This window comes from Neofelis nebulosa, chromosome 4 (assembly GCF_028018385.1).
Source record: "Neofelis nebulosa isolate mNeoNeb1 chromosome 4, mNeoNeb1.pri, whole genome shotgun sequence".
NCBI lineage: Eukaryota > Metazoa > Chordata > Mammalia > Carnivora > Felidae > Neofelis > Neofelis nebulosa.
Window position 1 is genome coordinate 52,782,430 of NC_080785.1, and position 13,522 is coordinate 52,795,951.

The 13,522-nt window shown below is 39.0% G+C and overlaps 1 protein-coding gene across 6 annotated transcripts in view; it reads left to right on the top strand.

Annotated features, from left to right (window-relative positions):
• OSBPL3 (oxysterol binding protein like 3) overlaps positions 1-9,153 on the top strand; it is a 174,646-nt gene extending 165,493 nt beyond the window's left edge. For all 6 annotated transcript variants that reach the window (XM_058724797.1, XM_058724798.1, XM_058724796.1 and 3 more), the window contains 4 exons: positions 838-982; positions 2,673-2,799; positions 4,665-4,787; positions 8,708-9,153. In XM_058724797.1, the coding sequence (XP_058580780.1) occupies positions 838-982; positions 2,673-2,799; positions 4,665-4,787; positions 8,708-8,804 (492 nt within the window). In that variant the 3' untranslated portion in view covers positions 8,805-9,153. The remainder of the gene's footprint in view (positions 1-837; positions 983-2,672; positions 2,800-4,664; positions 4,788-8,707) is intronic.
• Positions 9,154-13,522: the final 4,369 nt, after the last annotated feature.

Below are 13,522 nucleotides of genomic sequence, written 5' to 3' on the forward strand. Positions count from 1 at the left end.
TGAAAATAGCACTGGGAGTTTTGATTTCTGAAGTAATGCCTTCCGTTCTTTCTTAGAGATTTTTTCGGGGCAGCCAGGTAATGGGGAGATTAAAAAAAAAAAAAAAAACCCACACAACTCTAGGGAGTTAGACCACCCTCTGCTGGCCACCTTGTGGTACTGTATAAAACCCACAAGGCTGAGCTGAGCTGAGCTGCTCTCTCAGCCCAGGACCATTCCACAGTGTAAATAAGGGTTGCCTAACGTTCCAATGGATTGGATAAACAAATCTAGTTTGGGGGAGAAATAATCGGAGAAACTGAAAATTGGTTGCTTTATTATGACCAATTTTAAGGAGCCTCCTTCTTGGTTTACAAAAAGCTATCTAGTTCCCATCTAGAAAAATAAAAAAATACAAGTTATTTCTCTCTTAAATTGCAGTAGTCAGAGCCACAGTGACATCCAGGGAATGGCTATTCCAGAGGAGGGGCTTAGAGGCCAACCGCTTTATTTGGCCAAAGTGTGAGACCTGAGACTTTCCTTCTGACGTTGCATGTAGCAGAAGTAGGGAGAAAACCCGTATCTTTCACAAATGTTGCTTGTTCAGTTGCACACTGTAAATAAAGAGTAAGCTGTTAATTTCTATGAAGTAATTAAAAGTATGATTTGTTTAAAAAGCCAGAACCCAGAACCAGCACACTATATACAATGCAGAATCATTCTTTTTTTTTATTTTATTATTTTTTTTAATGCAGAATCATTCTTGTGGTTTTTTTCTCTTTCCTTTGCTTTTCCTCTTAATATCTGTAATAAGTTGACCCCAAAGTACTAAACAGATAACTTATATTTGAATCCTAGGCAAAATACTGGAGCACTAATGCCCGTGAGATTGAAGGTACGGTATTTGACAAGAATGGAAAAGCCGTGCATCGGCTCTTCGGGAAATGGCACGAAAGCATCTACTGTGGGGGCTCCTCCTCGTCCACTTGTGTCTGGAGAGCAAGTTAGTATTTGGGTTAATCAATTCTGGGCCAGGGGTGGGGGACATGGCCAGAGGAACCGCAGGCGGGCTGGCAGCAGTGTCTGTCTCGTACCTCTAGCCTCTACCTGCTTTGAACTCCATTCGAGCAGCCAGCCCTTCTTTCATTCAGTAATCATTATCTCAGCCTCATCCTTATGCTTCTCAACAACACCTCAGTTGGCCTGCTAGGTCCTGGGTTCTTAATCCTGGAACAAAGCCATTGGTCACTTAATCCGTGGTCACTCTCTCTGAGGAAATCTTCCAGGCCACACACATCACTCCTGTGCCTATCTTGGGCACTAAGGAGTGTTAGTGAAGCACAGGAAGTCATTCTAGAGTAAGAATGAATAAAGAGGAAACTGTCATTAGACAAGAAGAGTGACCTGGGGCTTCTACAAAAGTCAGGGGTCTCCCGGATTCACTCAATACCATTAACCACTCTGATGTCTCTTGTAATTCTAGAAAAATAGCCCTTGAGCAGCTGTGGGGAGAAAGGGCTAGGGAAGCCAAACCTTCATAATATGTCCCCCAAAACCTTTTAAGACATTTGTCCATCTTTTAAGTCTTGGTCATATTATAAAACCATCATTTTGAGATACCACCACGAGAATGCTTTGGGCTGATCAAAACAAAACAAAATAAAACAAAACCATTCTAATAGTGACTTAAATCATTAGGATGTGTGCTATTACTTAACAAGGAAGGGGTAGGATGGGCCTGTGTTTGTTATACAGGCAACTTACCTGTGTCAAGAGCACAGACCATTGAGGACACATTTTGTCACTCCCAATGTAGCAGTGATACATTGCAGGGGCCCAAGGCTCTGGGTGGTGGCAGCCTGGCAGCTTGAAACTGTGGCAGTGGCCCCATCCTTTGAAGGGTGGAGGCATCCTTCCCCCACTGGGCCTCGTTGTCTGGGCCTGTGGTGGCATTGGTAGCCCTGATGATCTCTGAATCACCTTTCCACTCATTCTTCCCTTTGCTTGAGGGTTAACACATGTTTGCAGCTGGGTAACTTGATGGAAGCATCCTGTAAAATGCCAGTGGTCCAACAGCCTTACTTCATTCGGTCCCCTTGACATCCAGCTGGTGGTATTTCTGCCGGTATAATCCCACATCTATTCCCGGCTTCCACTGAGTTAGTTTTAAATATAAATGTGTAAGATATGGAGGGACACGACTTGGTAAAAGGAAGGGCAGGAATGGAAAAAAGAATAACACTGACCACTTGCTATGGGTTCAACACTATTTTAGGTACTAGACAGAGTTCCAGGAGGATTTGACATTTCTTAAATGAAAAATGGATTCTCCAGAGTGAGAGTGTTGTTAGTCAGGAAAACATGGACCCAGAGTTCTTTTTCACATGTTTATTTTTGTAACAAATTATTTTTATAACTTGCACAGTATAAAAACTTCACAGCATTACATAAATTCCCTATCTGACCACACAAAAGAGGTCTTATCCTTGTAGGTAGAAGAAAACTTACAGAGAAAAAGATTTATGGAGGAACATTCAACACCTATTTGTTAGCCAGAATATTTTAATAGAAATGGAAGAATGTAGAGCTGAGAGAGAAAAAATAATAGCTGGTTTGAGATGAAAAAGGTGAAGGAATTAAAATGTAATGTAAATGAAAGGAAGTTGGAAATGAATGATTTCTTTTTCTTTTAGATCCCATGCCAAAAGGCTATGAGCAATATTATGGCTTCACACAGTTTGCCCTAGAATTAAATGAAATGGATCCATTGTCAAAGTCTTTATTACCACCTACTGACACTCGATTTAGACCAGACCAAAGGTAAGGACTTTTTAAAGATCTTTATCTCCAGAGATGTAAAACTCTTTATAAAGAGTCTTACTAACAACTCCCAGGCCATCAGAGGAGCCCGAGAGAGACAATGTCGTTAGGAGTAGAGGTCTAGGAGGACTGTAAACAATCATGTCATGGGAGGTATGGAGCCCAGCTTAATTCTATGTGTGGCCTGGCCTTTATTCATCAGTAAAGGCTTAATTCTATTGAAATATCCCCCCAAAGTGTTTATTTTTAAGAGTTTTACTGCCTATAATAATATAGAACTTATAACTGTGTATTTGAAAGAGTGAAAAACACCCAATTCCTTTACACTTCAGATTTAAATTATTTTGGTGCATAAAAACCTAACTTCTCATTCTAGGTTTGCTGGCCACAAGCTGTGTCATCTTTCTTAGTCTCAGTTTCCTATTCTGTATAATAGAAATAATTATCTCTGCCCTGGGGCCTAATTAAGACTCAAAACCCAGAAAGGAAAAAGGAGAATTATATATTTGACTTTATTTAAAAAAAACCAAACTTCTTCATGGCAAAGTAAAAAAATATTTTTATACCCAGAGTCAAAAAGACAAACGACAAACTGGGAAATCTATATTTCAACTCATTTCATGAATTAGTTTCAAAAATCAAGATTAACTCACTAAAAAAAAAAAAAAAAAAGACATAGGAAAATGAACTGTTCACAAAGTAGGAAATGCAGATATCCCTTAAACATATGAAAAGATGCTTAGTCCCACTGAAAGAAATGCATATTTTCAAAAATTTTTTAAAAAGTTTATTTTGGGGTGGGGAGAAATAGCAAGCAGGGGAGGGGCAGAGAGATAGAGAAGAAAAAAAAAAAAGAAAAAAAAAAAAACCCAAGCAAGCTCTGCACTGTCAGCATGGAGCCCGATGCGGGGCTCAAACTCACGAACTGTGAGATCATGACCTGAACTGAAATCAAGAGTTGGATGCTTAACCGACTGAGCCACCCACGTGCCCCAAGAAATGCATATTTTTAAAAAATATATAGACATACTAATTCTTTTTTTTTTTTTTAATTTTTTTTTCAACGTTTTTTTTTTTTTGTTTTTTTTTTTTTGTTTTTTTTTTTTGGGACACAGAGAGACAGAGCATGAACGGGGGAGGGTCAAAGAGAGAGGGAGACACAGAATCGGAAACAGGCTCCAGGCTCCGAGCCATCAGCCCAGAGCCTGACGCGGGGCTCGAACTCACGGACCGCGAGATCGTGACCTGGCTGAAGTCGGAAGCTTAACCGACTGCGCCACCCAGGCGCCCCTAGACATACTAATTCTTAATATATCAGGTAGCAAGATTCAAAAGTTTGATGTACTCTGAGGCTACAGGCAAAAGGTATGGTGAGGAAACAGGTGGGATGAGAGATGGGGATGAAAGGGACAAATTCCTTTTTATAGATCTGATTTTTTGAGCCATGTATATGTCACCAGTTCAAAAAATAATATCTTGGGGCACCTGGGTAGCTCAGTCAGTTGAGCGTCCGACTTTGGCTCAGGTCATGATCTCGCAGCTCATGAGTTTGAGCCACACATCGGGCTCTGTGCTGTCAGTGCGGAACCCACTTTGGATCCACTGTCCTTCTTTCTCTCTGCCCTTCCCCTGCTCACTCTCTGTCCCTCTCTCAAAAATAAATAAACATTTAAAATAATAATAATAATAATAATATGATGATGATGTCTTCCCTAACTACCCCAAAATACTGTTTTAAAGGTTGAAGGGGGGTTCTTACCTATAGGGAAGCATTTTGAATATCCAGTCTTAGATACAGAATTCTAGAAGTAATGATTACAGTATTTTCTCGGAATTTGTGTTGCTTTTTTTCCCTAATGCCTCAGGTTCCTAGAAGAAGGGAACTTGGAAGAAGCTGAAATACAAAAGCAGAGGATTGAACAGCTACAGAGAGAAAGGCGACGGGTCTTAGAAGAAAATAATGTGGAACACCAGCCGCGGTTTTTCAGGTGTGTGCACATATTGTGTGGGTCATTGGTGGATAGGTACTGGTGACACCTGATGCTTCCAGTATGAAGAGAGTAAATGGGCTGTCCCCTCCCCAAAGGAGAGCCTTCTTGGTGTTTTTCTTGCTTCAGAGTGCAGAAACTTCTCCCCTGGAAAATGGAAATTCTGAGTGGTCTAATTCTTTCTTTTTTTTTATTTTCTTTTTTTTGGGAGAGAGAGAGAGAGCACAAGTTGGGCAGAGGGGCAGAGAGAGGAGAGAATCTTAAGCAGGCTCCAAACTTAGCACAGAGACCAATATGGGGCTCGATCTCATGACCGTGGGATCATGACCTGAGCTGAAATCAAGAGTCAGGTCCTCAACGGACTGAGCCACCCAGGTGCCCTGCAAGTGGTCTAATTCTTGAATTGCAGAAGTTACAAAACACTTCAGTTTGGATTTGGAACATTTACTATTAGTTTTAAAATAACTTGGCATTAAAGTCCTGTTAAAAATAGACTTAAAGATCTAGAAGGGGCATCAGAGATCATCAGCCCTTTACCCCCTCTTTTATATTAACTGGGCAGAAGCAAAGGCCCAGGGAACATAGGAGGCCCCAGTGAAATGTCCTGGACTGGCACCTGGCTCTCCTGACTACTGGCCAGGGCTTTGTATGGTTTTAGGGGCTTTTTTATTGGTTTAATAAAAAAAAAAAAAAAATCAGCATTAAAACAGGCGCACATAGAAAAGCCACAGGCTTCTGCCCTACCCCTTCCACCCCAGTCTTGCTTTCAGGAAAGCCAGGGTTTTTTTGTTTGGGGTTGGTTGGTTGGTTGGTTGGTTTTTCGGTTTTTTGTTTTCTGTTTTTGTTTTGTTTTGGTTGCCATTGTGTTTTAATGGATAACATGAACACTTATAGGAGGAATTAGCTACTAATCTGTCAGCAGCAGAAATAAAGTCTGTATTCCAAAATAGCAAAAAGTACTATTCATCCCCACAATATAATGCTTTTTCCCCCTAGAGTCAATGTGGGTTTTGCCAGATCCCTTTGATCATTTCCCCAGACTCAGGAGATAAGCAAATGAAGATCAACCAGAGTTTCATCCCAGAATATTCATAACTTTGTTTAAATATTTTAAAAACAAGACATCTTTAACTATTTTTTAAAGGCAAGAGATAGATAAATGGATAGATTAACAGACTGATCAGTTGATTTACTGATCAATTGATAGATATACACATATACCTTTAAGTAGGCTAATTTTTTCTTTTTCTTTCATAAATCATCTAGGGTCTTGTGTCTGGTTTTTTTTTGTTTTCTTTTTTTTTAAGTAGGCTTCACGGCCAGCATGGAGCCCAACATGGGGCTTGAACTCACAACCCTGAGATCAAGACCTGAGCTGAGATCAAGAGTCAGACACTTCACTGAGCAAACCAGGCGCACCTCATGTCATTTTTAAACAAGGGAAATTACATTTATAAAGATGTTCATTGCAGTATATTCAGGATCATTAAAAACTGTAGGTAACTAAACTGTCTCAAGAACTAGGTAGGGAGATTCATCAATTTTACCTAATGTGAAAGTCCACAAAGTCTGTGGAGCTCTATGGGAAATAAATTAACATTTAAACGCAAAATATAAACCATTATCTAAGCTGTTGTTGAAACCATCTAGAATTATGTCTGGAATGGAAAAGGACAGAACATGGATGCAGCCAGGTGGCTCTTTTTCCTCTTGATTGTCTGTTAAATTATCACGCTATTAGATGTGGCAAATAAAGAGCTGGAGAAAAGGCAAGAATTCTTCAGCAGTAGTGGTCCTGGCAAAGAGGTGACAGAGGAATGTAGGAACAAGGGAAGTGTCCACAGAAATTCCAAGTGGCAACTACAGTTCCTATAGAACTGGGCTCCTCTGTTTCATAGTCAAGTACTGGGTATGCAGACTGGCTTATTTTAGACACATCCCTTTATTAGAATAGGGAAACAAGTGTGGTAAGAATCCCTGTTCCTGGGAGGTTGGAGAAACAGGCACTCTCCACTTACGCTTTTGAAGCATATGAAATATCAGTCAAAATTATAAATGTACACCCTCTTTGACATAGTTCTACTTACTGGAATTTTTAATGTGACTATACTCACATATGTATAAAATTACATATTGTTATATGTTTATCATATTATTATTAACATATGTCTGTGATAGCTAGAGATTAAAAACAACCTCCTAAAGGCTCACCAGTAAGATACCTGTTAAATTGTGGTCCATTTCTACAATGGAATATCATGCGACTGTTTAAAAAGAAATCAGGGTCGGGGCGCCTGGGTGGCGCAGTCGGTTAAGCGTCCGACTTCAGCCAGGTCACGATCTCGCGGTCCGTGAGTTCGAGCCCCGCGTCAGGCTCTGGGCTGATGGCTCGGAGCCTGGAGCCTGTTTCCGATTCTGTGTCTCCCTCTCTCTCTGCCCCTCCCCCGTTCATGCTCTGTCTCTCTCTGTCCCAAAAATCAATAAAAAAACGTTGAAAAAAAAAATAAAAAGAAATCAGGGTCACCTGGGTGGCTCAGTCAGTTAAGCATCTGACTCCTGATTTCGGCTCAGAGCATGATCTCACAGTTTGTGAGTGCAAGCCCCAGGTCGGGCTCTGTGCTGACAGTGCTGAGCCTGCTTGGGATTCTCTCTCTTCTTTGCTCTCTGCCCCTCCCCTTCCTCAAGAATAAACAAATAAACAAATAAACTTAAAAAAAAAAATCAGGATTCCCTATTGCCACAGAGTCCCCAAACTTTTGGGGACTATAAAATACAAATGGTAAATATTGTTAGCTTTGTAGGCCATAAGGTCTTAGTTGTAATTATTCCATCCCACTGAGCGGCATAAAAGCACCAATAGACAACAGTTAAACAAATGGGCATGGTGGTGTTCCAATAAAAAGGGATTAAGATTAAAGGGTATCTACTTATAAAATAAATACGTCACAGAGATGAGAAACACAGCATAGGGAATATAGTTGATAATATTGTAATAATGTATGGTAACAGACAGTGACTACGCTTATTATGGTGACCACTGATGTAGTGCTGTGTACAGAATTGTTGAATCAATATATTGTACACGTAAAACAAATATAACAATTTATGTTAATTATACTTCAACTTAAAAAAAAAAAAAACAGCATTACAAAGATAGGCAGAAGCCTGGATTTGGCCCTTGGGCTGTAGTTTGCTGAACTTACTGTGACAACAGAAAATGATCTCCAATATATATTGTTATGTCAAAAACTCAAAAGGTAGGACACCATAGAGTGCTGTCATTGTGGAAGAAATGGGAGAGGAGTGGAGTATGTATGTGTATGCATGCGTGCTCACACATGCATGAAATTTCTCTGAAAGAATGAAGCTTATAAGATCATCATTGCCTCTGAAGAAAAGGACTGGAAATCTGGGAGATAGGAATAAGAAGAAAACTTTTAGCTATCTACCCTTTTGTACCTTTTGAATTTTCATCTATTTAATATATTATCTATTCAAAGGATAGTGAACCAAGGCTATTCTCTCCTGACTCTTATGTCTTCCAATTCCTTTTGTTTTTAATGTTAACTTATCACTTCATTGAACAATCTAGTTGATTTGTAGCTTTTCCATAGTCACACCCAAGGTGTGGCTGTCATCCCAGCCATGTTTTATATATGACAAACTGTTCCCTTATCCATGCTTCCCTCAAGCACCATTTTTTCACAGCCTCTAAGTTTGAGAAGTCAAAGTCAGAAGTGACAAAATGGCCTCCAGCCTTCCTGTTCCCTCATAGTTCCCATATGAGATTATCAGGGACATTGTATGTCTGTAAGAATGATAGCCTGGCCCAGGGTTGGGAGGAAGAAAGGAGGGAAAGGGAAGGAGAGAATATGACAGTGTTTTCAGTAGCCTTCAAGAAATTCTTTTATCCTTCACAGGAAATCCAATGATGACTGTTGGGTGAGCAACGGCACCTATTTGGAACTTAGAAAAGATCTTGGTTTTTCCAAACTGGACCATCCTGTCTTGTGGTGAAAAAGGAAAGAAGAATGATACACCTGTACTTCTCCTGTGTTTGCTTTCTGAAGCCACAAACCTGTGTCTATATATTTAAAAGAAATTATCTAGAATGATTACCTGTGCTTAGCTTAGCATTGTATTTAAGTATGTATTTTCTTCAATAGTTTCCTTTATAATTTCAAATGTTATCACAATTGTTTATATGAATGTAGAACACCTTGATATTTCATTTTATATATAAGCTATTTAATAAAAATGAAAGACTGAATGTTAATGTGTGGGTTAAAAAAGAAGCTTTAACACTAATTTTCCAAAGGTTAGGAAAATTCAAATTAAATTCATGCCTTATAAAATTACGTTGGAGGGGCGCCTGGGTGGCGCAGTCGGTTAAGCGTCCGACTTCAGCCAGGTCACGATCTCGCGGTCCGTGAGTTCGAGCCCCGCGTCAGGCTCTGGGCCGATGGCTCGGAGCCTGGAGCCTGTTTCCGATTCTGTGTCTCCCTCTCTCTCTGCCCCTCCCCCGTTCATGCTCTGTCTCTCTCTGTCCCAAAAAAATAAATAAAAAAAAAAAAAAAAAAAACGTTGAAAAAAATAAAATTACGTTGGAGAAAAAAAATTTATCTCTCCCAGGTGCATTAAGAACTAAGAATACCCAGGGTTACTCACTCATGCGTAAGCTACCCAAGTTTAATTTGGTAGCTCAGATATCTTTTTGCCTCCGACAGCTCTTGAATTGCTCATCCAGAACAATTCTGCTGGTGCTGGAGTCCGAAGAATACTTCCATTTTGGTGGTTGGGAGGCTGGTAGGAGATTAGTAGGATGTACGTTTTTATGTGACATAGATACGGCACCTTCCTGAAGAGGAAAAGCATTTGAGCTCATCCCTCCCTAGAGTTCTTATTGCCTTATGTGCAAAACTGTACCTGTTACTCAGAGAAATTGTCAATCTGAGAAATGCCCATTAGTTAAACACTATAATGGCATCCCAGAGACACAGTAGGAAATCTCTCCTTAGTGAGAACCAAATTCTTGACAAGAAACTGTTTTCTGCTTCCCCCCAGCCCCACCCCTAGATTCCCCACTCCCTACTTTTCTGTTGAGTATGGAATGTTCCAGTTTAGCATAAAACATATGGTGCATTCCACACAGCAGTTTGACTTTCTAAAAGTTTAGCAAAATAACTGATTGTTTTCAAGAACTCAACAGTTTTTTCTTAAATACTGTTTTGGTATTTTCTACCTCTTAATAACACCATATTTTAGATCTTGTATAAGAAGTTTGACCATCTGCCTTATAGACAAATGTAGAGAATTGATGTTCTTCCTTTGTGTTGTGTTCTGATGAAGCTTTGTCTTATCTCTTTCCTACACTTTCTTCTTACTCATTTCCCTCTTTTGTGAGTCTTGCAGCAGTCTTGAATAATACAGATTATAACTCCTGAAAGGGGAAACTTTGTCTTTTTAAATATGTTATTTTAAAGTACGATAATAGAATCTGTGCAGTAGTTGAAGTGTGTTATCAAAGTAGTTCCAACTTCTGCCCAGATTACATTAAAACCAAAGCGTAATTTTTAAGTCTTTGACTCTATTGTCCATAACAGTCCTATGGAATATCAAGTATAATGGTGTGTTAAACAGTTTTCGCCAGAAAACACTTACAGATATTTAAATAATTTCAGAGCATGTAGAATTCCAGGAATGAAAAGGAGAATAAGTATCGGGAAAAAAAGAACACATGATTTTTTTCAGTTTACACCAGATAATCAACTAGTTGGACAGTATTGCTCTTTCAAAATGTACAGTTACTGAAAGTGAGTCGTGGCCTTTTGGAATTTGCAGATGATTAGCATTTTAAAACAACAAATGATTCCTTAAATATTACATTCATTCATTCCATTTTATCAAGAAGTCAAGATGAACACAATGTGAATGTCATTTCCATTTCTAAGCAGTTAAAGGACACAATCAGATTCTTTGGTACGTGCTTTGTTCTTTTCTTTTCAAGCATATATCCAAAGTCTGCTCGCAGAGAGGAAGAAGCAGGCTGTAGATGGAAGGATACTACTCTAGGGGAAAACAAACCTAGTTTTCACAATGTGAAGGAAAATGTGGACTTTTAGCCATACCCACTATGAAATAGGCCTCCTCCAGAGGCTGGCTCAAAAAAGAAACAACAACAACAAAACCAAGATGGGCAGCCTGAATGGGTGCAGCATTGTTATATAGTATTTGGAAATTTTTTCATTGTCCCCGTGCTGTTATTTCAATTGATTTTATGCTTTATATTGGAGTCACAAAGATAAATGGACAAAATATCACCTTTGTAGTCCTCTTATTTGAGATGGAAACAGAGGTGAATTAGAATATAGTACAGAACTATATGCAAATTTAAAAAGCTATTAGTACCAGCATCTGTAAAGGGCTTTTCTAAAATTTAAACAGCTTAGTGAGTCATACTGTTATAATCTTAAAAGTACCTTGAAGGGGAAATGGCTTCTTTTTTCCTTTAGTCCCTATTCTCAAAAGCACCTTCCCATGTCATCTGTAGCTCAAGGGTATTTCATATTTTTAAGATAAAGAAAACAAACATGGCATTCTTTGGGAAGAATTGAAGTAGAATCTGACTTTCTGAACTTTGAAAATCCCAATTAAACAATTGCAGTCACTGCACCATCTAAGATATGCTGTAACCAACCTCCATTTTATTCCTGATGATTCTATCCCAAATCCACGGGGAATTACACAGATACTCTTGGGAATGGGACTTTGCACCGTCAACCACATTGTACTTCAGAAGTTCCTATGGCCACTATCGATTACCCCAAGTTGCAGGTGATTCATTCAGGAAGAAACCAGCACTCTCCAGGGTATCCAGACAGCACATGGCTTCCCTCTGCTGACCCCAAAGTACAGTCTGGTATTTCCCGAGTCAAATGTAATAATCAGAATCACAGGGCGGCTCTCCATGCCATTTGCCTCCCAAAAGTCAGGCCAGTTCTGGTACTAATTTAACCAGAGTTCACTTTAGGACAACAGTCCAGTTATCTATCAAGGAAAGTACCCCAATAGCCCACAATCTTTGTTTGCTTCCTGTGGGGCTCTCTGGAAGAGAAAAACAAACCTCAAAAATACTTGATTGTTTATTTCATTTGAGCTGCTGCCTTTCTCACATTCTGCTTATAATTACCATCAGTAAATCATTTACTTGAACTTCAAGTATTGTCCCTCATCCGTATTTTCCAGATTTATGATGAGTGGTCTTGTTCGACCATTAACAGTGTCAACCCTAAAAGAAAAACCATAAAGTTTTTATTTCGCTGTTGAATTTTGTTGTAGGCTTACTAACATATTCCAGAAGTTCTATCATGCCCTCAAACTATCGTATAATTTTCTCAGACCTTTTTTTTAAAGTTATGAGTAGGAGCAATAAAGTTGTTCTTGTGATGTTAGGAATAATAGTTCCAATGTATTGGCATAATTTATTTGAATGTCTTTAATTTTGATATTAACATCAGCATAAATCTATTTTTGCTACCGGATGATAGCTATTTTCATGCTGCATATATGAATCTGTTATTCGGTGTTAGTCTTTATTTCCCTGTGTTGGAAATATGTATCACATAAGGATCTGTAAATCATGACAGAAAATGCAAACCACTTCCTGAGACTTCTGTTTGGGTTATACAATGATAAAAAGTTGCTAATTTATTTTACTCATGATGGTTTTATCTTCCTCTGTTACCCTCAGAGGATACTTAAAAAAAAAAAAAAAAGGATGTCTGTAAATCTTATATCTAGCTGTGTATAAGATTATTTTCTGTTTAAATCCCACCCTTCCACCCATACCTCATTATCTCCACAAAGCTCCTACTAATTTGTTTATCCCCCTCATGTAGCTAGTTGACTGGGAATAAACAACATGGAAAAAGGCCAACTTTGTCTTTGTTTTTCCAGATTAATGGGTATTAGTGGCTGCTGAAAGGGACAGAGTAAGACTCTAAACTAGGTTCTTTGGAGGAAGAAACACACCAGGTTACCTAAAATGATAGAGATTTGAAATAAGAATACCCTGAGACATAAACTGGGAACCCAAAAAGTTGCCGCACATTTTCAGGATGTACTACAAATGTAGGTCCCCCAGCCCTCAGGACAAGGGAGCCCTGTGTTTACCCCAGCACACTATGGAAATAAGATTTTCTGCGGGCCCTAACATGAAAAAGGAAAGTGCTGACTGCTTACACCAATTTAACGGCCCTTATGAGTGACTGGCTCCTCTCCTCCTCCCATACCCAAGTTGTGTCCTTTGCAATGCTAGGAACATTCTTCGTCTTCACTAAAGGCCCACCTGGTTCACTGACAAGATAAATACATCATGTTACACAAGGCACTGGATCGCAGTTATGTGCATAAACTCACATCTCTGTATCCCTAAAAATACTTAGACAACCAAAGGCAATTTATGAAATTTGGTTGGATCCTGGCTTAAAAGAAAAATAAGCTATAAAAGACATTTTGAGGATAATTAGTGAAAATTGGATAGAAGTCTAATGAAATTATTGCTAATTTTCAAATATGTGTTGTTGATATTGCCTGTTGATCTGAATCAAATCTGCCATCAAAGGAGGACTATTTACCAACCTTATTCAAAATAATGGGTTATGAACACTAACGGAAATCTTAAAAAGCAACCTGAGAATATTTTAACATGTTGGCCATTTAACATGTTGGCCATT